At 33.1% G+C, this 19,500-nt stretch overlaps 3 protein-coding genes across 6 annotated transcripts; all 3 read left to right on the forward strand.

Annotated features, from left to right (window-relative positions):
- Window positions 1-2,000: 2,000 nt before the first annotated feature.
- Window positions 2,001-7,073, forward strand: LOC123917902 (SWR1 complex subunit 2-like). Its single transcript, XM_045969814.1, has 8 exons — window positions 2,001-2,348; window positions 2,439-2,744; window positions 3,459-3,537; window positions 3,644-3,763; window positions 3,881-3,949; window positions 4,859-4,901; window positions 5,657-5,722; window positions 6,463-7,073. The coding sequence occupies exons 1-8, from the start codon at window positions 2,124-2,126 to the stop codon at window positions 6,650-6,652; spliced, it is 1,098 nt and encodes a 365-aa protein (XP_045825770.1). The 5' UTR covers window positions 2,001-2,123; the 3' UTR covers window positions 6,653-7,073.
- A 2,150-nt stretch (window positions 7,074-9,223) lies between these two features.
- On the forward strand, window positions 9,224-11,720 carry LOC123917904 (pentatricopeptide repeat-containing protein At1g62914, mitochondrial-like). Of its 3 annotated transcripts, XR_006812620.1 has the most exons (4): window positions 9,224-11,209; window positions 11,336-11,358; window positions 11,440-11,493; window positions 11,583-11,720. XR_006812620.1 is itself a non-coding variant. In XM_045969822.1 (2 exons), exon 1 carries the CDS (start codon window positions 9,224-9,226, stop codon window positions 11,207-11,209), a length of 1,986 nt encoding a protein of 661 aa, XP_045825778.1. In that variant the 3' UTR covers window positions 11,583-11,720. The 3 variants fall into 3 exon arrangements, 1 of the variants encoding a protein (XP_045825778.1); XR_006812619.1 differs by having other exon boundaries at window positions 11,336-11,444; XM_045969822.1 differs by lacking the exons at window positions 11,336-11,358; window positions 11,440-11,493.
- Window positions 11,584-18,406, forward strand: LOC123917906 (SWR1 complex subunit 2-like). 2 transcript variants are annotated; one of them, XM_045969826.1, is made up of 9 exons: window positions 11,584-11,671; window positions 11,994-12,067; window positions 12,490-12,544; window positions 14,676-14,754; window positions 14,888-15,007; window positions 15,125-15,193; window positions 16,111-16,153; window positions 16,881-16,946; window positions 17,689-18,406. In XM_045969826.1, exons 4-9 carry the CDS (start codon window positions 14,715-14,717, stop codon window positions 17,876-17,878), a joined length of 528 nt encoding a protein of 175 aa, XP_045825782.1. In that variant the 5' UTR covers window positions 11,584-11,671; window positions 11,994-12,067; window positions 12,490-12,544; window positions 14,676-14,714; the 3' UTR covers window positions 17,879-18,406. The 2 variants fall into 2 exon arrangements, with proteins under 2 accessions (XP_045825782.1, XP_045825781.1); XM_045969825.1 differs by lacking the exon at window positions 12,490-12,544.
- The last annotated feature ends 1,094 nt before the right edge of the window (window positions 18,407-19,500 follow it).

Here is a 19,500-nt window from a genome sequence, read left to right on the forward strand (position 1 = left end):
TTGTTATTTAAATGTATATGTTCTAATATTTTTGTTTATTTCGAAAACAGAATTATTTTATTTAAATAAGTATTTTTTTTTTTCAAAAAAACAGTATATTTATATTATTTTTATTTAAAAACGAAATTTTTTTTTAAAAAATTTATAAAAGAAATTTTTTAACAGTTTGTGTATTTTTAAAAAAGTGATGTAATTTTCATATCTCCATCTAAAAAGTGGTAAGTGTTTGTGTTTTACTTTTAAAGTTAAAATTTTTACTTTGTTATTTAAATGTATATGTTCTAATAATTTGTTATTTACAATTTTTATTAGCAAATTCTCGTGGTCATCGGAGGTCGTGGGTTAGGAGCGGAGTTTGTGGTTAGGAGCGCGCGCCAAGTAAGACTCTACCCGGCACCCAAGTAAGTAATATATGTAATTTTAATTTATAATATTTAGTGATAGTTTTATTTTTACCGTACACTTAGAAATAGTTACTAGCATTTTATTATTACTATGTATTTAAAAAAAGAAAAACAATTATATTTTAAAAAATTATAATATATATGTTAAAAAGTCGGTAGTTTTGTCAACTAAAAAACTTAGTATTTTTTAGATTTAATAAACCATAAACTTTAAAAATAAAATGTTAAAAGTTTATATGTTATTGTTGAGTAGACATATATATATGTCCAAAATACTTTTGAAAAATAAAGTAATAAATTTAATACATATATCGATCTAATTATATATTAATTAAACTACACAGATATGGATTTTAGCAATCGTAATTGGATGTACGATAGACATAATCCTGGAAAGAGGGGCCGGGTTAAAGAGGAATTTAAAATAGGGGTCGAAATGTTTATCAATACAGTAAAATATAATGACATTGTGATACGTGAAGGGGGAATTAGATGTCCGTGTGTACTTTGTCGATGTACAAGAATACAGAGCGAAGATGAAATTAGGTCTCATTTATATAAAAAGGGATTCCAACCTAATTATTGGGTTTGGTCAAGTCATTTATATAAATTTTAATTTTAATATTTTTTAATTATTTATTATGCAGTATATTTTTTGTTTTAAAAAATTAATATTAATTTTTTTAAAAAAAAAATTAATAATTTAATTATTTAAAAATCAAATACTGATTTTTAAATAATTAAATTATTAATTTTTTTTTAAATCGTTCAACATTACTGACGGCTCCAGGCCGTCACAATGTGTGAAAAGAACATGTCATACTGACGGCTCCAGGCCGTCACAAATGTGTGGCCTTTTGAATTGACCGGTGTGTATTATTGACGGCTCCAGGCCGTCAGTAACGTTATTGACGGTCCTGGGCCGTCAGTAACCATTACTGGCGAGCTAATTACAGAGGGCCCAAGGCCGTCAGTAATGCATGCATTTTAGACGAAATTTGTGCATTACTGAGGGCCTTTGGCCCTCAGTAAATGCATGTTTTCTTGTAGTGTTATAAAAATAATCACTTTTAATTATTTTACATCTGTTTGTTACAGATTTTTAAAATAATCAGAAGCTAAAAATAAGCAGAAAATAGCTAAAAATGAGAAGCTACTAAGAGTAGCTTATAAAATAATAGATTTTTTAGAGGAGAGAGAAAAGAAATGTCAAAAGAAAAAAATTATTTATAATTAAAAAAATCACATTTATAAGTTGTATCCAAACAAACTAAAGATTATTTTATTTAAAAAAGTGAGTTTTATTATAATAAACAAATACAAAGTAAATTCAACTTTTCTAAAAATTTCTAAAAAATAATCTCTAAATTATTTTACATCAAAATCTCTAAAACCTGAGGACCAATTAAAAATGTGAATTGGATGAATCGATTTTTGCAAATTGATAAAATTGGATGGTCGAATTTTCCATATGCAGCCGTCACTGATTAAAAATTAATAAGAAAATTTTTGTTCTCATTAAAAAAAAGGAAATTTTTGTTTTTGGAATTTGTGCATCAAATATTTTAAAATTGTAAAAATGATCTCAACATTATTACTTTTAATATAAAAGAAATTTATATTGTGCCAAAAAAATATATTATTTTGTGACACCGATAGTGGGGGCAAAGACCATTTGGCATAGGTGGCAAACAGTAAACAGAAGAAGCAGAGTGAGCAATGGAGGAGAAGAATTCAGGCGAAGATGAGAGAGCGGCTCTTCTACTCCTGGATCGCGCATCTCGAGCTACAAGAGGCAAACGTCTCTCGAAGCTTCTCGACGACGAAGTTCAACAAGACGAATTATTCTGGAGCCAAGATGCTCTCAAAGAAGAAGCTGAAGACGATAACTATCAAGAAGAACCCGAAATCGCCGACGAATTCGATTCCGATTTCGACCAAGACGTATCTCTCTTTCTCATTCTCAAATTCACTCACAACAATTAATTGAAATTAACCTAATTCTGATTTCTTATTGCTTATTGATTTTCTCAGGAGCCTGAACCTGATGATGAACAACAGCAAAAGCAAATTGATGCAGATGAAAGAATGAATAAAAGGAAGCGATTGGTTTATCCTGGGAAGACATTGGCTAAGAAGAAGAAAAAGAAGAAAGCTTTAGCTAATTTGGATAATCCTTCCAAAAATGATGATGACGAAGATGATAATAATAAGAACAAAGCTACTGAGGATCATGATGATGCAAAGGAGATAATGATTAGGAAATCTACTAGAACTTCTGTCATTGTTCGACAAGCCGAAAGAGATGCTATTCGTGCTGCTATCCAAGCAACCAGCAAGGTCAACTCATCACAACTACTCAATTTTATCTATTTCTATGTGATTAGGGTTTAGGATCTGTTTCTATAAACAGCTTAATTAAGCATTTATAGCATAAGTGTTTATCATATACTCTCTCAGTAACACTTTATAAGCAAAAATGCACTTTCTAGGTTCATTGTATATTTAATGTATTTGGTCAATATAAAGTGTTACTGACGGAGTAAGCGGTTATGTATAAGCTATTTCTAGAAAGAAAGATAAAATAAAGTAGAATTGTTTTTGTATAAGCTATAAGTTGTTTTTCATAAGCTATTTTGGAGAGCTTATGAAAATAAGCTGAAAAAGAGATTATGGACATGTCATAAGTTGTTTACATAAGTTTTACCAAATAGTTTCACAAGTGCTTGTGTCAGTAGATAAGTTATTTTTGAGCTTATGAAAAATAGCTTATGCAAATAAACAAGCTTTTATGTTAGTTCATAAGTTATCACTATAGCGAAAATTGCATCTTCATAAGCTTGTTTTTCGTAAACTACCTTGACAAGCTTATGATTTATGAATAATGCATGAAAACTTATTTATTTGCATAAGCTGTTTTGCATAAGCTCAAAATTAAGCTAATCCAAACAGACACATATTTTTAGTTGTTCCTGTTACCTATTTTTTGAGTAATTATTATGGTCTGAAAATGTTCGTTTTTTCTTTGTTTTGTTTTGTTTTGTTTTGGCTCAGCCAGTGATAAAAAGGAAGAAAGAAGGTGAGGAGAAGAAAATGTCACAAGAGGAGATGCTTTTAGAAGCTGCTCAAACAGGTTAATATTATAAACACTTAACATCTACTTACTTAATACTGTAGCTTCCTTTGCTTGGTTGTTTGTTTTAATTTATAAATTTCCTTTCATGTTTTTGGCTCTGCAGAAATTATGAACTTGCGGAATTTGGAGCGAGTTTTAGCTAGAGAGGAAGAAGTTAAGAGGAGAGCAATTGTGCATAAAACTGTCTATAATGGTCCACAGATACATTACGTTTCAAAAAATGGTTGGTTTTTTTGTTTGTTTAAATGTGGAATGAAACTGTCTTTTGGATGCTGCATTTCTTGTGCATTTAGTTTGGTTGCTGTCATTTTACATAAAGCTGTCTGTTAATTTTTTCTAGGTTGTTCGTATTTGGAGTTTACTAAAGGGGCGTCATTTCACACAGATATTGCCACAACATCTCAAGAATGTGCGTCCCTCTTATGCTAGCACTATAATTTGGTTAATTTTTATGTTGAAGAATGTGATATATCATCTGTTTCTTTGTCTGTAAAGTTTACAAATATGTGAAATTAATTCCCAGATAAGCTGTGGCATTGATTTTCACAATAAATTATTTGTTTCGCTTATTATTATTAGTTGTTGTGATAGTCAAAATTACTGGACATTAAGTTTACAAAATTTAGTTAGGTTTAGGAAAGAAGGATGGATGGGAGTATATTAAGTGTGAAAGTACCCACAACTGAGTGTTTTAGATAATTAGGGTCTATCTTACAAAAGGACAGAAAGATTGATAATAATGTCACATGTAATATCCAAACAAGACGGTTGATGTAGAGAAATGTTTCAGGTGTTTATGTGACCTCTAAGTGCCTTACACTGAAAAGAAAGCTGCACCAAATCCTAGTTAGATTTGCAATCATATATGGATAAAAAATGCTGGGAAGTAAACTGCAATAATGAGCATAGATGAAGGTTGCAGAAATGAGAATGGAGTATGGGATGAGTGGCATACTGAGATGGATAGGGTTTTAAATGATTTTGTTCGAGAAAAAGATGAATAGCTTCAATACAAAAATAAAAAAACATGACGGCTTCATTAGGTTGAAAGTTAGGGTAGCTACTAAATGGATAATGATTGACAAATCATATATCAGTCTACCACCACATGCCTTCATAGGATGTGAAGTAAAGAATGACAAGTTGGCAACCTCTTACAGATGGGTAGGGGAAGACAAAAAAAATGTGACAAGACTTGAGAGACTATTGAGAAGAATTTAAAGTACCCAACTTCAGGAAATTCTATGTAGCTAAATAACAAGTTTTTTCAATTTTCTTTTTTTATTTACTTATACGATCTATCTATATTTCTTTTCAGATCCAGAACAACCTGTTTGCGTGATTACTGGTTTGCCTGCCAAGTAAGATCCTCACTTACCAATATTGTGGTTATTGATTTATTTTTCACTACCCTGGTTAGAATGACAGATACACAGTGTGCAATTTGGAACTACTTCATGATTGTTTATTTTCCCTACTATATCTATATCTTATGCACATATATAGCTTTCGGTTTTGGTTTCCTTTGTAAGTGATTTAATCTTCAAAAAATAGACAAATTGATACAATAGATTTAGGATTTTAAAGTCATTTCAAATTGGATATTTTTGGAAAATGCTAATGGAATCTTGCTTTAGAAATTGCTTTTTATAGATGGGCCATGGGGTTATATAGTTCAAAATGCACAGTATTTGGCAATCAGACGAGTCAAGCATTAACATGTATCAGGATGAGGAAAAAAGACATTCACAGTAGCTGTGTATCAGGATTATCCATTTATACATTATACATCAAAATTTGCCTTCTAGACTTCTAGTGTGTTTGTTGTAGTCAAACTTTAGGCGTGATGTCTAGGTTACTTTTCTGTGCATCTTCTGAATTTCTAAATTTCCCCCCCTTCTATTTTCTTCTCTGCCCAAACTTGATTTCCTGCCGAGACAGCATTATGGTTTCTCTCTCATTTAAAACTTGATTCTTATTATATTATCAAATTACATAATTTGGACTCTTATCTATTGCTGCGATTATCACTGATTATCAGTAGTTCAGTTGGAAGGTTTCCTTAGTCTATCCCGCTGTACTTCACATATTGTTAAGGAGTTCTCTCTTGATATAGGTATCGTGATCCAAAGACTGGGCTGCCATACGCTACAAAAGAGGCTTTTAAAATAATTCGACAACGGTATGACCATTCTTGATTGCAAATTTTCTCTGAATGTTAATTGAATTTGTCCTATTTTCCCTTTCCTAGTATTTTTTTTATAACTTTTTTCGATGCTGTTTTCTTGCTAATCTCTTGTTTTTGTTTTCCTGCAATGGTTTGGTCTAATTTCCATAGAAGGGTGGCTGCTGACCAGTTCTAACATAATGTTATTATTGAAATACTAATGCTATCAAATTTATTTTGAATGCAAAATAGAATAGCATGAAATTTCAAACCAATGAACCATATTGTCATCTTAAGAGGGAAAGAAGTGATTGGCAACAACTTGTGTGTCATTTGGATCTTATCTTTATTTATTCTTTTTCTTTTAATTAGTCTTGAAGTCCATGGCACGTCCTATTGTTGGAAAACTAATGATGGGTGTTATGTATAAAAATCATGCATGTGCCTTCACCCAATTGCTCAACCTTTTGGGAGAGATGGTTTAGACATAGTATCGTCTAGGAGATTGTGTTTGATCCTAGTTATCATTGTTCTTATAAATGTTGAAAAATTAAATTTCAACACAATGCTCTAAGGGCTCGTGCATGAGGGGTTGGGAAATAAAAAAAGCATTCATGTGAGAGTTGTTTTATGATAGTAGGATTAAGCTCTATTTAAGAAACGTGTTGATCATTGAATATGTTAAAGCATGTAATCAAGTGATTTTTTCGTAATTAAATTTATTTGACATTAATTAATGGGGGATTGTTTTGCAGCATTGCGGATGAAAGTGCCAACTCTAGAAAGGAGACATTTATGGGAGGCTTATATGATTCAGTTTCTGGATATGGTTTTCCAACCAAGCAAAAGAGATCGAAAACGCGAGACAAAAATATACATCCACATGATCGTTCCTTGGCTCGTTTTCGTAGAATTCCTACTTTTGAAGATGAAGATTCTGACTAACTGCCTTGGTGATTTTTTTCCTCCTATTTTAAGTTAGTCTTCTTTTATTGTTCACCCTCTTGTAATGAAAATGCATGAATCGTGATTTTAATCTTAGTGCCAAATCATGAAAGAAGTCATGGCTGTGCTTCGTTATCTGGACCTCAGGTTGGGATAATAGTAGAAATAGAGTGTGACGCCCATTTCAATATTAGCAAAGTAATCTTCGGTCTCCTGTGGTATGTATTTTTAAAATTGATCCTGGTCATTTTTTTAAAAGGAGAATTCACTACACATGAGTAAGATACATAATATGTCAAAACTTGCTATTGCTGAAGTATAGGAATATAACTTTGAAGTTCAAGGATAGTAGACTGAAATTTGTGGTTTTAGAACTATGTTTGGATATCTAATGATGAGTTGAGACCGGGTACAAAAGCAATTAGGTCTTTTTCCGTTAGCCGGGGATGGGTATGTAATCAATTGCGCCATAAACTCCTGTATATATTTGGTTCAAAGACAGATTTTTTAACTTCTAATCTTTCTTAATGGTTTGATTGATAGTTTTCTTTGGTCTTTCCTCATTCAGTCATTCTCTAATTATTAGAATATTCTCTACTCAGTCTTCTCTGCTTACTAATATTGTTGTCTATCTTCTTCGTACCATACTTGTCCAGAACAATTGAATACACAGAACAATTGTTTGTATTCATTCACCTTACATGAACCTTGTTACTCACCACCGTTCTCTTGATATGGGGACATATCTTATACCATGTTTTAACTTTTGTCATGCATTGATGTTTTCATTTTTGTTTTGATCGAAGTAGTTGTCTTGTCATGAAACTTATTGTTCGAGTTATAGTTTTGCATCCAAGCTTGCAATTTCATTTCATTTTCTTGAATCGTGAGATAATCTACTTTCTCTTTACACAATTTCTTTTGGTGGGAAAAACGGAATAAAAATCCCCAACAATAAAAACAACTAAAAATCACGAGGGAAACTTATCGTAGAAGTGCGGCAATTTTTTTGCAAGAGTATCAACAACTTAATTGTCTTCATGAAGAATGTGCGACCACAAATGATCGTGACATGAGATATCAGTATCTCTCAAAGCAATTGAAAGCTAGGGTGGGAATTTGGATTTGCTATAGTTACAAATTTTATTATAAACCTGCGAACGGTTCGTATCCGAATTGCTCTGGAAGATTTCTATTCAGAGAATACTTTTTGACATTATCACATACACATTTGTTAGTGATTTAAAATAATTTATAAGAATTTGGAGGCAAAAGCTAAGAGCCCTTTCCTACAAGTTAGGCTCTGTTTGGTAACACAAATAAGCTAGCTTATAGCTTATTATATGAGCTTATAAGCTTGTTTCAAAAAATTAGAGGTGTTTGGTAACAAGCTTTTTGTACTAGCTTATAGCTTTTTTTCAGATGCTATTTCAAGTAGCATTTAAGCTTATAACTTATAGCTTTTTACACTTTATTCCATTTTTACCCTTTAATTTAATAACTACCCACTCTAAAAAATAAACTACCAACTATCAATTATGTAATTTTATATTTAATAACCACTTTAAAAGCTAATTTTACCAAACACTTTAATTTCAATAAGCTAGCTTTTCAGCTATCAGCTATAAGCTAGCTTTTCAGCTATCAGCTAGCTTATCAGCTATCAGCTAGCTTATAGCTTATTTTTACCAAACAGACCCTTAGTAGTTCTTGTCTACGAAAATCCAGAACTATTATATCGGATTTGTGTTTTATTAGTAGTTAGAATATTTTGCGTCAAAAAAAAAGTAGTTGGAATATTTTTATTAGTGTTATTAAGAGTCATAACTGGCTATAAAATTGGTTATAAATCTGATTATGGGTATATGACCGGTTATTTTTACGGAACCAGTTTAAAAGTGGTTATTTTCTTAAATTCAATAAATTCAATTTTTAATCGGTTATTTTTAAATCCATATTAAAAATTGATTTTTTCTTAAATTCAATTTAAAAAATATAAATTATTTCTCGATTTGAAAATTGGTTATTTTCAAAATTCAACTTTTGAGACCAACTTTAAAAAAAAAACTAAATTTTTTCAATATTATATAATTAAAATTTAATTAATATTATTATAGTATCCTTTTCCAAAAACAATATTATTATAAAATAGAAATTAGTTCGTGAAAAAATAAATAAAAAATAGAGATAGAAATTAATAACTAAAAAACCTGAGCAAAATTCACCAAAAGTTATAGATCTGTGGACCTTCTCCACGGATATATGCATCAACGAAAGGAACAGAAAGAATACCCAAATTGATCATACACAAGTGGAAGAGAGTGGGTAAATTTATGTTGCAGATATAATAACTAAAAAATTGGAATACTTCAATTTAATTTTGGGAGAAATTCAGGGATTCGGATCTTCAACTTCCAACATATCTGCAGCGAGCTCTGCTGCAAAATACACAGCCATAAGATCAATCCAACGGATCCTCTTCTTCTTCTTCTTCTTCTTCTTCTTCTTCATACTCTCTTTCAATACCAAATTACCAACAACACAATCTCGTTTCACTTCAAACCAACAACAATGTCATTTTCAAACTTGACCTGTAATTTGCCAGTCACTCCCAAATTTCAACAACTTCCAAACCCTAATTTCAATCGTTCAAGAAACTCAACAAAAACAAGACTATACTCTAAATTTCATCATCAAGACCAACACACTGCTCTTGTTTCCTCATTCAATCAATTGCTCCATCAAAACAATCCTAAACCACCGATAATCCAATTTACAAAAATCTTAACTTCTCTTGTCAAACTGAAACACTACTCAACTGTTATTTCACTTCATCAACAGATGGAATTAAACGGAATTGAGTCAGGCTTCGTCACTTTCAACATCTTAATCAATTGTTTTTCTCAATTGGGTCAAATCTCTCTTTCATTTGCTGTATTTGCCACTATTCTCAAAAAGGGTTATCACCCAAATGTCATAACTTTTACTACACTCATCAATGGGTTATGTCAAGTTGGAGAAATCAACAATGCTAAGGATATACTCAACACTATGGCTAAGAATGGAGTGCCTCCTGAGGCTTGGAGCTACAGTATCTTGATTAATGGATTTTGTAAACTTAAAATGGTAGATGAAGCCGTCAATCTCTTCAATGAAATGCATCATAGAAAAATTATTCCTGATGTCGTGACTTACACTTCGCTTATTGATGGTTTGTGCAAATCAGGAAGAATCGAATATGCTTTGGAGCTTGTCGATGAAATGCGTTGTAGAAACATTATTCCTGATGTGGTGACTTACAGTTCACTTATTGATGGTTTGTGCAAGTTGGGAAGAGTCGAATATGCTTTGGAGCTTGTCGATGAAATGCGTTGTAGAAAAATTATTCCTAATGTGGTGACTTACAGTTCACTTATTGATGGTTTGTGCAAGTTGGGAAGAGTCGAATATGCTTTGGAGCTTGTCGATGAAATGCGTTGTAGAAAAATTATTCCTAATGTGGTGACTTACAATTCACTTATTGATGGATTGTGCAAATCAGGAAGAATCAAATATGCATTGGAGCTTCTCGATGAAATGCGTTGTAGAAAAATTATTCCTAATGTGGTGACTTACACTTCACTTATTGATGGTTTGTGCAAATCAGGAAGAATCGAATATGCATCGGAGCTTCTCGATGAAATGCATTGTAGAAAAATTATTCCTAATGTGGTGACTTACAATTCACTTATTGATGGTTTGTGCAAGTCAGGAAGAATCGAATATGCTTTGGAGCTTGTCAATGAAATGCGTTGTAGAAACATTATTCCTGATGTGGTGACTTACACTTCACTTATTGATGGTTTGTGCAAGTTGGGAAGAGTCGAATATGCTTTGGAGCTTGTCGATGAAATGCGTTGTAGAAACATTATTCCTAATGTGGTGACTTACACTTCACTTATTGATGGTTTGTGTAAATCGGGAAGCATCGAATATGCTTTGGAGCTTGTCGATGAAATGCGTTGTAGAAACATTATTCCTGATGTGGTAACCTACAGTTCACTCATTGATGGTTTGTGTAAAACAGGAAGAATTGAATATGCATTGGAGCTTGTCGATGAAATGCCTGATAGAGCTCAACCACCTAATTTGTTAACTTACAATTCTATATTGGATGCTTTGTTCAAAAACCATCATGTTGACGAGGCAATTGCATTATTAACCAAAATTATAGAGAAGGGTATTCAGCCAAACATGCATACGTACACTATTCTTATACATGGATTGTGTATAAATGGGAGACCGGAGGATGCAAGAAAGGTTTTTGAAGATCTTTTGGTCAAAGGCTACAATCTACATGTCTATACATATAACGCTATGATCAGGGGATTTTGCAACAAGGGCTTGTTTGACGAAGCATTTACCATGCTATCAAAAATGGAACCCAATCGTTGTATTCCGGATGATGAAACTTATGAAACAATTATTCTTTCCCTCTTGGAAAAAGGTGAAAATGATAAAGCAAATAAACTTCGTCATGAAATGATTGAGAGAGGTCTATTATATAATCAAAACTAGGTAAAGTTTTTTTTCTTTCTATTTATACATTAATACTATTTTCACTTTGTTTTAGCGTCATTTCATTTATGTAGCTGCTTAACCTAATGGGTAAAAAGGCTTTAGTTATTGTTGTTTCTTTTGTAGGGAAAAGTTTGTTACGTAGTTGGGTATGGATATTTTCTCTGGTCGTTGATGTTCTTTTATGATAAGAAGGGATAAATACATACTCACGCTGTATATTTTTACAGGATTGGTAGTGCATCTTATTCATGCTCCTCGATGAAAATCAATCTTTGAAAATGGTGTAACAAACTTGTTGAGAAAAAGCACAAAACATTTGTCTCACTTTGATTTTCAATTTTTTTTATGATCAGTTTTCTTTTGCTGCTAGATTGTCTGTTGAGAGTTGGATCTGTTGCAAGCTTCAAATGTTAAACCGGCCATGTTCTCCGATTCCAATTTTCTTGTTCAGAAGATAATGTAAATACCTGTTATATGATTTCTAAAGAACAAGTTCTATTCTTGTGAATTTTTTTTAAGGAGCGTGATTCTTATACCTCTCTTTTGTTCCAGTTTCATCTTAATCCTTTTTACAAGTGTTATTTGCGGTCATCTTTTTATCAATGTTGAACTACAAAGCTTCATAAAATTATCTGTCATGCTTTTTCAGCAGTGTATATTATTTCATAGTTGAGTTTTAAAACTAGGCTTTAGCCTTTTAATGACTGCGCTGTGAAACTGACAACAATTCAAGACCTTTTATGTCACCATTCACCAACAATAATTTCAAAATTAAATGCAGAAACAACATGTCAAGCTCTTCAATATTTGCCATAGTAAAATGGAGGAAGTTGTTCAAAGGAATGCCTCTGTTAGGTACTCACTTTCCCTTAACTTGCATCATCTCCTTGTTCTTATTTTGTGTTTAGAAACTAATGGTTGAAAATAAGAGATGTACTTGATTTAATTATACTCAGTGATATCTTTGGCATTCTTCGTTGAATAGATTTCTGGAACAAAAAGCTGTAATTTCAACTTGGTTTCAATTACATGAATCATGTAAAGAGTGAAGCATTTTGTATGAGTGGTTTTTTTTTTTGGATTACCACTTAACTTTTCTTGTATTTTTTCTACCTTGTTCTTGTGCACACCTTGTGCCAATGTCGAGGTAATTTAATATATTAATTGTATGTTGATCATGAAGATTGTTAACTGTAATCTAGGTATTGATTCCATTTATGTATTATTGGCTCAAAAAACATTTGTCACCGTTACTAATCGGTGCCTTACACGAACAGTTCCACATCTTAATTTGGGAAAATTGGCTAAAGAAAGCGAGCAATTTGGTTACCGGTAAGATTGAAAGTAAAGCTGCAGTTTTTTTAATTTTTTTGAACAAGAGCTGCAGTTGGTTTTTAACCAGATAACAACCAGTTTTGGGAAAATCAATTGGACGGATTTCCAACCATTTGGAATGGATCCGGTTGATAACCTTATACTTTTATCCGGATTTTTTAAAACGGATTTGGATCTGGTTATGAGTTTGGGCCTCCTAACCGGATATTTTGCACAGCCCTACAATCCTGTGTCTGAGATCCGGAGTTTCCATGGACAATGAGTCATTTCATTCTCTTATCGGCCAAAATGTAGACTACCTACAAGAAACACTTCGAGGAATGTATACATTTGAAAAATTAAGGTAAAAGCGAGAAGGGGAAAAAAGATATGTTAAGATTGAACTACTTACTATCTACGGAGACATGAAAAACCAACGTTAATGTCAATTTTATCTTCTTTTCTCTTTTTATAATTGTTAAGTATCAATAAGAATGATCAAAGGAATGATGAAATAGAGAAAATGTAAATAGTTAGTTTAGTTTTGTAACTAACTTGTAGTATAAGTTAGCATATGTTAGATATACACTAGCTTATCATAGATCCTAATCTACACTATATAAGGATCATGTACTTGTATTAGAATTCATTCAATTCAATACAATGAATCATTCTTTCTATTTTTCCCTCTCTTTTATATCTTAACATGGTATCAACCGCCTTAAGATCCACCGTAACCGTTTTTCCGCTGCCGTAACCGTTTTCTGTTTTCTGTTTCCGATCGTCTTCTCCGACGGAATCATGCCTCCTCGCAACGCTCCTGATCCCGTTCTTGATAATTCATCACCCTATTTCGTTCACCCTGGTGATGGACCTACTTCTGTTGTAGTTACTCCACTCCTCACCGGTTCTAACTACCAATCCTGGGCGCGTTCGATGAAACGTGCGTTAGGTGCTAAGATGAAGCTTGAATTTGTTGATGGTTCTCTTCCTATGCCTGAAGATGATTTTGATCCTGCGTTTCGTGCGTGGCACCGTTGCAATCAATTGATTTCTTCATGGATCTTGAATTCAGTTTCACCTTCAATTGCTCAATCTGTTGTTTTCCTTGAAAACGCCATTGACATCTGGAATGATCTTCGTGAACGCTTCTCTCAAGGTGACTTGATTCGAATTTCTGAATTGCAACAAGAAATTCATGCTTTGAAGCAAGAAAATCGTTCTGTTATTGATTTCTACTCTGATCTCAGAGTACTTTGGGAAGAATTGGAATTGTATCTTCCTTTTCCTTCATGTACTTGTCGTCAAAGATGTACTTGTGAGGCTATGCATTCTGCACGCAGGAATCACACTCTTCTCCAAACAATTCGTTTCATTACTGGTTTGAATGACAATTTCTCTACTGTAAAGTCACAGATCTTGCTCATTGATCCTCTCCCTCCAATCAACAAAGTTTTTCACATGGTGATTCAACATGAACGCCAAGGTAACTTCACTGAACCTGATGAATCTAAGATTCTTGTTAATGCTGCTAAGTCAAGCAAGGTTGCTTCTGGTTCCAAGCCTCCTCATAATTGCACTTATTGTGGCAAGGATAATCACTTTGTTGAGAATTGCTTCAAGAAAAATGGTGTTCCACCACATATGAAGAAGTTTGCATCTGCTCATGCTGCAACTGAGGGAGCCTCATCTGAACCTGTTGCAGCTACTCCTCCTTCAATTTCTCAGGAGCAGTATGATAAGCTAATGTCACTGCTTCAGAATTCTACTCTTGCTTCTACTTCTGCCTCTGCAAGCTCTATTAAGGTTGGTTCTTCTATGATCACTGATCATACATCAGTGATTAACAAAGGTATATCTCCCACCTCTCATAATGCATGTGTTCTTGGTACTTGGATTATTGATTCAGGTGCTAGTCACCACATATGCAACTCTTTATCTTGGCTTCAATCATATATTGAAATTAATCCTATCAATATTACTCTTCCCAATGGTAATTTTGCCATTGCAAAATTTTCTGGTGTTCCTATAAATATTACTCTTCCCAACACTTATTTTTAGTTGTTCCTGTTAACTATTTTTTGAGTAATTATTATGGTCTGAAAATGTTCGTTTATTCTTTATTTTGTCTTGTTTTGTTTTGGCTCAGCCAGTGATAAAAAGGAAGAAAGAAGGTGAGGAGAAGAAAATGTCACAAGAGGAGATGCTTTTAGAAGCTGCTCAAACAGGTTAATATTATAAACACTTAACATCTAATAACTTAGCTTGTTCAAAAACATCTACTAACTTAATACTGTAGCTTCCTTTTCTTGGTTGTTTGTTTTAATTTATAAATTTCCTTCCATGTTTTTGGCTCTGCAGAAATTATGAACTTGCGGAATTTGGAGCGAGTTTTAGCTAGAGAGGAAGAAGTTAAGAGGAGAGCAATTGTGCATAAAACTGTCTATAATGGTCCACAGATACATTACGTTTCAAAAAATGGTTGGTTTTTTTGTTTGTTTAAATGTGGAATGACACTGTCTTTTGGATGCTGCATTTCTTGTGCATTTAGTTTGGTTGCTGTCATTTTACATAAAGCTGTCTGTTAATTTTTTCTAGGTTGTTCGTATTTGGAGTTTACTAAAGGGGCGTCATTTCACCCAGATATTGCCACAACATCTCAAGAATGTGCGTCCCTCTTATGCTAGCACTATAATTTGGTTAATTTTTATGTTGAAGAATGTGATATATCATCTGTTTCTTTGTCTGTAAAGTTTACAAATATGTGAAATTAATTCCCAGATAAGCTGTGGCATTGATTTTCACAATAAATTATTTGTTTCGCTTATTATTATTAGTTGTTGTGATAGACAAAATTACTGGACATTAAGTTTACAAAATTTAGTTAGGTTTAGGAAAGAAGGATGGATGGGAGTATATTAAGTGTGAAAGTACCCACAACTGAGTGTTTTAGATAATTAGGGTCTATCTTACAAAAGGACAGAAAGATTGATAAAAATGTCACATGTAGTATCCAAACAAGACGGTTGAAGTAGAGAAATGTTTCAGGTGTTTATGTGACCTCTAAGTGCCTTACACTGAAAAGAAAGCTGTACCAAATCCTAGTTAGATTTGCAATCATATATGGATCAGAAATGCTGGGAAGTAAACTGCAATCATGAGCATAGATGAAGGTTGCAGAAATGAGAATGGAGTATGGGATGAGTGGCATTCTGAGATGGATAGGGTTTTAAATGATTTTGTTCGAGAAAAAGATGAATAGCTTCAATACAAAAATAAAAAATAAAAAAACATGACAGCTTCAGTAGGTTGAAAGTTAGGGTAGCTACTAAATGGATAATGATTGACAAATCATATATCAGTCTACCACCACATGCCTTCATAGGATGTGACGTAAAGAATGACAAGTTGGCAACCTCTTACAGATGGGTAGGGGAAGACAAAAAAAATGTGACAAGACTTGAGAGACTATTGAGAAGAATTTAAAGTACCCAACTTCAGGAAATTCTATGTAGCTAAATAACAAGTTTTTTCAAATGTTTTTATTTTTTTTACTTATACGATCTATTTATATTTCTTTTCAGATCCAGAACAACCTGTTTGCGTGATTACTGGTTTGCCTGCCAAGTATGATCCTCACTTACCAATATTGTGGTTATTGATTTATTTTTCACTACCCTGGTTAGAATGACAGATACACAGTGTGCAATTTGGAACTACTTCATTATTGTTTATTTTCCCTACTATATCTATATCTTATGCACATATATAGCTATCGGTTTTGGTTTCCTTTGTAAGTGATTTAATCTTAAAAAAATAGACAAATTGATACAATAGATTTAGGATTTTAAAGTCATTTCAAATTGGATATTTTTGGGAAAATGCTAATGGAATCTTGCTTTAGAAATTGCTTTTTATATGCACAGTATTTGGCAATCAGACGAGTCAAGCATTAACATGTATCAGGATGAGGAAAAAAGACATTCACAGTAGCTGTGTATCAGGATTATCCATTTATACATTATACATCAAAATTTGCCTTCTAGACTTCTAGTGTGTTTGTTGTAGTCAAACTTTAGGCGTGATGTCTAGGTTACTTTTCTGTGCATCTTCTGAATTTCTAAATTTTCCCCCCTTCTATTTTCTTCTCTGCCCAAACTTGATTTCCTGCCGAGACAGCATTATGGTTTCTCTCTCATTTAAAACTTGATTCTTATTATATTATCAAATTACATAATTTGGACTCTTATCTATTGCTGCGATTATCACTGATTATCAGTAGTTCAGTTGGAAGGTTTCCTTAGTCTATCCCGCTGTACTTCACATATTGTTAAGGAGTTCTCTCTTGATATAGGTATCGTGATCCAAAGACTGGGCTGCCATACGCTACAAAAGAGGCTTTTAAAATAATTCGACAACGGTATGACCATTCTTGATTGCAAATTTTCTCTGAATGTTTATTGAATTTGTCCTATTTTCCCTTTCCTAGTATTTTTTTTATAACTTTTTTCGATGCTGTTTTCTTGCTAATCTCTTGTTTTTGTTTTCCTGCAATGGTTTGGTCTAATTTCCATAGAAGGGTGGCTGCTGACCAGTTCTAACATAATGTTATTATTGAAATACTAATGCTATCAAATTTATTTTGAATGCAAAATAGAATAGCATGAAATTTCAAACCAATGAACCATATTGTCATCTTAAGAGGGAAAGAAGTGATTGGCAACAACTTGTGTGTCATTTGGATCTTATCTTTATTTATTCTTTTTCTTTTAATTAGTCTTGAAGTCCATGGCACGTCCTATTGTTGGAAAACTAATGATGGGTGTTATGTATAAAAATCATGCATGTGCCTTCACCCAATTGCTCAACCTTTTGGGAGAGATGGTTTAGACATAGTATCGTCTATGAGGTTGTGTTTGATCCTAGTTATCATTGTTCTTATAAATGTTGAAAAACTAAATTTCAACACAATGCTCTAAGGGCTCGTGCATGAGGGGTTGGGTTAAATAAAAAAAGCATTCATGTGAGAGTTGGTTTATGATAGTAGGATTTAGCTCTATTTAAGAAACGTGTTGATCATTGAATATGTTAAAGCATGTTATCAAGTGATTTTTTCGTAATTGATTTTATTTGACATTAATTAATGGGGGATTGTTTTGCAGCATTGCGGATGAAAGTGCCAACTCTAGAAAGGAGACATTTATGGAAGGCTTATATGATTCAGTTTCTGGATATGGTTTTCCAACCAAGCAAAAGAGATCGAAAACGCGAGACAAAAATATACATCCACATGATCGTTCCTTGGCTCGTTTTCGTAGAATTCCTACTTTTGATGATGAAGATTCTGACTAACTGCCTTTGGTGATTTTTTTCCTCCTATTTTAAGTTAGTCTTCTTTTATTGTTCACCCTCTTGTAATGAAAATGCATGAATCATGTTTTTAATCTTAGTGCCAAATCATGAAAAGAAGTCATGGCTGTGCTTCGTCGTGATCTGGACCTCAGGTTGGGATAATAGTAGAAATAGAGTGTGACGCTCATTTCAATATTAGCAAAGTAATCTTCGGTCTCCTGTGGTATGTATTTTTAAAATTGACCCTGGTCATTTTTTTAAAGGGAGAATTCACTACACATGAGTAAGATACATAATATGTCAAAACTTGCTATTGCTGAAGTATAGGAATATAACTTTGAGGTTCAAGGATAGTAGACTGAAATTTGTGGTTTTAGAACTATGTTTGGATGTCTAATGATGAGTTGAGACCAGGTACAAAAGCAATTAGGTCTTTTTCCGTTAGCCGGGGATGGGTATGTAAATCAATTGCGCCATAAACTCCTGTATATATTTGGTTCAAAGACAGATTTTTTAACTTCTAATCTTTCTTAATGGTTTGATTGATAGTTTTTTTTGGTCTTTCCTCATTCAGCCATTCTCTAATTATTAGAATATTCTCTACTCAGTCTTCTCTGCTTACTAATATTGTTGTCTATCTTCTCTGTACCATACTTGTCCAGAACAATTGAATACACAGAACAATTGTTTGTATTCATTCACCTTACATGAACCTTGTTACTCACCACCGTTCTCTTGATATGGTGACATATCTTATACCATGTTTTAACTTTTGTCATGCATTGATGTTTTCATTTTTGTTTTGATCGAAGTAGTTGTCTTGTCATGAAACTTATTGTTCGAGTTATAGTTTTGCATCCAAGCTTGCAATTTCATTTCCTTTTGTTGAATCGTGAGATAATGTACTTTCTCTTAACACAATTTCTTTGGTGGGAAAAACGGACTAAACATCCCCAACAATAAAAACAACTAAAAATCATGAGGGAAACTTATCGTAGAAGTGCGGCAATTTTTTTGCAAGAGTATCAACAACTTAATTGTCTTCATGAAGAATGTCTTAGAATTGAGTATTGTGTCTAACTCAATCTTACAAAACCGGCTTGTAAGGTGAGGATTGCCTCTAGTATATAAACACTTAGTCAGGTATCTCTGAACCGATGTGAGACTCTTAACACACCCCCTCACGCCTAGCACTATTGGGCTTGGTGCGTGGATATAAACGGTGGATGGCCCGATAGCGGAAACCAGATAACAGGTGGCCCAGCGGATCGTTGAGAGGCTCTGATACCATCTTAGAATTGAGTATTGGGCCTAACTCAACTTTACAAAATTGGCTTGTAAGGTGAGGATTGCCTCTAATATATAAACACTTAGTCAGACCATCTCTCAACTGATGTGGGATTCTTTGGTGGGAAAAACAGAATAAAAATACCCAACAATAAAAACAACTAAAAATCACGAGGGAAACTTATCGTAGAAGTGCGGCAATTTTTTTGCAAGAGTATCAACAACTTAATTGCCTTCATGAAGAATGTGCGACCACAAATGATTGTGACATGAGATATCAGTATCTCTCAAACCAATTAAAAGCTAGGGTGGGAATTTGGATTTGCTATGGTTAC

The sequence above is a fragment of the Trifolium pratense genome, linkage group LG3, assembly GCF_020283565.1.
Source record: "Trifolium pratense cultivar HEN17-A07 linkage group LG3, ARS_RC_1.1, whole genome shotgun sequence".
In the NCBI taxonomy this organism is placed as follows: Eukaryota; Viridiplantae; Streptophyta; class Magnoliopsida; order Fabales; family Fabaceae; genus Trifolium; species Trifolium pratense.